We start from the raw sequence: 2,836 nt of genomic DNA on the forward strand, positions 1-2,836 counted from the left end.
AATATATACAATGTCAGTTTTTTTTTTCATGTGGTGGATTTGAAGGGGAAGAAAGAAGGCCAGGTTGAGAATTGCAAGTGGCATGTTAACCAAAAAGAGCCACAATGAATTATTTTCGAAAGGATAGATGTTCCTCCTACTGAATTGCCAGAATCATATGAATTCTCTGGTGATAGGGAAGGGACAGTCCCTCTCTGAAATCTCTCTATTTCATCAAATTTTGTTTCTCTTTAGTATGAATTTTGTGATGACTTTTAAGGTTAGACCTGGTTTTAAAGGCTTTCCCACACTCATTACATACAAAGGGTTTCTCTCCAGTGTGAGTTCTCTGATGAATAGTGAGACTGTCCTTCAGATTAAAACTTTTCCCACATTGCTTACATTCATAGGGTTTCTCTCCAGTATGAATTCTCCGATGGGAAACAAGGTTTCCCCTATAACTAAAGCTTTTCCCACATTGCTTACATTCAAAGGGTTTCTCTCCAGTGTGAGTTCTCTGATGAATAGTGAGACTGTCCTTCAGACTAAAACTTTTCCCACATTGCTTACATTCATAGGGTTTCTCTCCAGTGTGAGTTCTCTGATGAATAGTGAGACTGTCCTTCAGACTAAAACTTTTCCCACATTGCTTACATTCATAGGGTTTCTCTCCAGTGTGAGTTCTCCGATGGGAAACAAGGTTTCCCCTATAACTAAAGCTTTTCCCACATTGCTTACATTCAAAGGGTTTCTCTCCAGTGTGAGTTCTCTGATGAATAGTGAGACTGTCCTTCAGACTAAAACTTTTCCCACATTGCTTACATTCATAGGGTTTCTCTCCAGTATGAATTCTCCGATGGGAAACAAGGTTTCCCCTATAACTAAAGCTTTTCCCACATTGCTTACATTCAAAGGGTCTCTCTCCAGTGTGAGTTCTCTGATGATCAGTAAGGCATTCTCTCTTACTGAAGGCTTTTCCACATTCCTTACATACAAAGGGTTTCTCTCCAGTATGAACTCTCTGGTGAATAGTGACATAGTGGCTGTTAACATACCTTTTCCCACATTGCTTACATACAAAGGGTTTCTCTCCAGTGTGAGTTCTCTGATGTACAGTAAGGTATCTTCTCTCGATGAAGGCTTTTCCACATTCATCACATAGAAAGGGTTTCTCTCCAGTATGAACTCTCTGGTGAACAGTGAGAAGGCGTTTCTGAAAAAAACCTTTCCCACATTCCTTACATACAAATGGCTTCTCTTCGGTGTGAGTTCTCTGATGTATAGTAAGGTATTCTCTCCGACTGAATGCTCTTCCACATTCATTACATACAAAGGGTTTCTCTCCAGTATGAACTCTCTGGTGAACAGTGAGATGGCATTTCTGAGAAAAATCTTTCCCACATTCCTTACATACAAATGGTCTCTCTCCAGTGTGAGTTCTCTGATGATCAGTAAGGATTCCTCTCTTAATGAAGCCTCTTCCACATTCCTTACATACAAAGGGTTTCTCTCCAGTATGAACTCTCTGGTGAATAGTGAGACTGCTCTTACAAGTGTAACATTTCCCACATTCCTTACACATAAATGGTTTCTCTCCAGTGTGAGTTCTCTGATGTTCAGTAAGGAAATCTTGATGAGACCCACTGGAGTCTCTGCTCTTGGGACTTGGGCCTCCTTGTTGTTTCTCCAATACAGATATCAGATCCACTCTGGAAACAGGAATCCCCACAGAGAGCAGGTTCTGGTAGTTCTCCAGCATCATATTCCTGTGCAAGGCCCTCTGGGCAGGATCCAGAAGCCTCCACTCCTCACTGGTGAAGTCCACAGCCACATCCTGGAAGGTCACTGGTTCCTGAATGGGGGCCATGAGAAAGCCAGAAGTCACACCCTCCTTGGGCTCCATCTGCTGCCTGGGGATGAGTAAAGTCTTCACAGGTCTGGGAGACTTCTTCACTGAACTCAGCACTCTGGTCAGTTGAGCTGCTGAGTGTAGGGCTTCAAGTCCAGAGCCTCACTTGGGTGCCAAATATAGTGTGCTTCCTTGAGCCCCCAAATTGGGGTGACAAAATACACTAGGCTTTCTAGAGGCCCACACTGAGCTCCAAAATGTAGTGTCCCCACTAGGTCTTTGAAGGATCTTCGGACCAGCCTTGGTCTTCGTGGATCAGTGAAGGAGGCAGGACAGCCACCAGGATGGATAAAGATAGAGTGTCTCTTTCCAGTCTTCTCAGCCCTTAAATACCACAGTATGATGACATCACCACAGCACACTGAGCAAGTGGTAACTGGCAGCAGTGCATCCCATAGCACACTGTGTTAACACAGGTGTTAAGTATAAGCACCCTGCTGTTGATATGTAAATAGAACACAGGTGGTAACACCCTCCTTGACTTCTCAAGAAAGGTGAGAACACCAAAGGGAGGTGGGAACTAAACTAGACATTGCCAGCAGGTTCCTCTGGGCTGAAGGCTCTTATACCTTACCCAGAATTCCCTCACTCTCTAAGGCCCTCTGCAAACTAACGATTACAAGTAGATGAAATGTCTGTTTGGCATCAGCTTAGGGCCGGCTCCAGAACTTGGAACCATCCACCTGGGATAAATCTAGTTGGAAGATCCCAAGTGTTTTGAGGGAATAGATCCTTCTCTTTCACAGTAATCAGTAACAACAAGCACCCAGGGAGCCAGGCAAGTCAAACCCCTGCCCTGAGCCTGGGCCACAAGTCATCCCCCCAGTATCCCTTGAGGAGGGGGGCCTCAAAGCACTGCCAGGGCTACCAGACACTTCCCACTGCTGACCTCACACTGGGAGACTCCGAGCCCAGGAAGAACCGCATCCCCGGGGCCTCTGGCTCCTT

The 2,836-nt window shown here is 45.0% G+C and overlaps 1 protein-coding gene across 1 annotated transcript; it reads right to left on the bottom strand.

The window, feature by feature from the left end:
- Nucleotides 1–205: 205 nt before the first annotated feature.
- On the bottom strand, nucleotides 206–1,882 carry LOC141551486 (uncharacterized). Its single transcript, XM_074283191.1, has one exon. The coding sequence runs from the start codon at nucleotides 1,880–1,882 to the stop codon at nucleotides 206–208; it is 1,677 nt and encodes a 558-aa protein (XP_074139292.1).
- Between the last annotated feature and the right edge of the window lie 954 nt (nucleotides 1,883–2,836).

This window comes from Sminthopsis crassicaudata, chromosome 1 (genome assembly GCF_048593235.1).
Source record: "Sminthopsis crassicaudata isolate SCR6 chromosome 1, ASM4859323v1, whole genome shotgun sequence".
Lineage (NCBI taxonomy): Eukaryota > Metazoa > Chordata > Mammalia > Dasyuromorphia > Dasyuridae > Sminthopsis > Sminthopsis crassicaudata.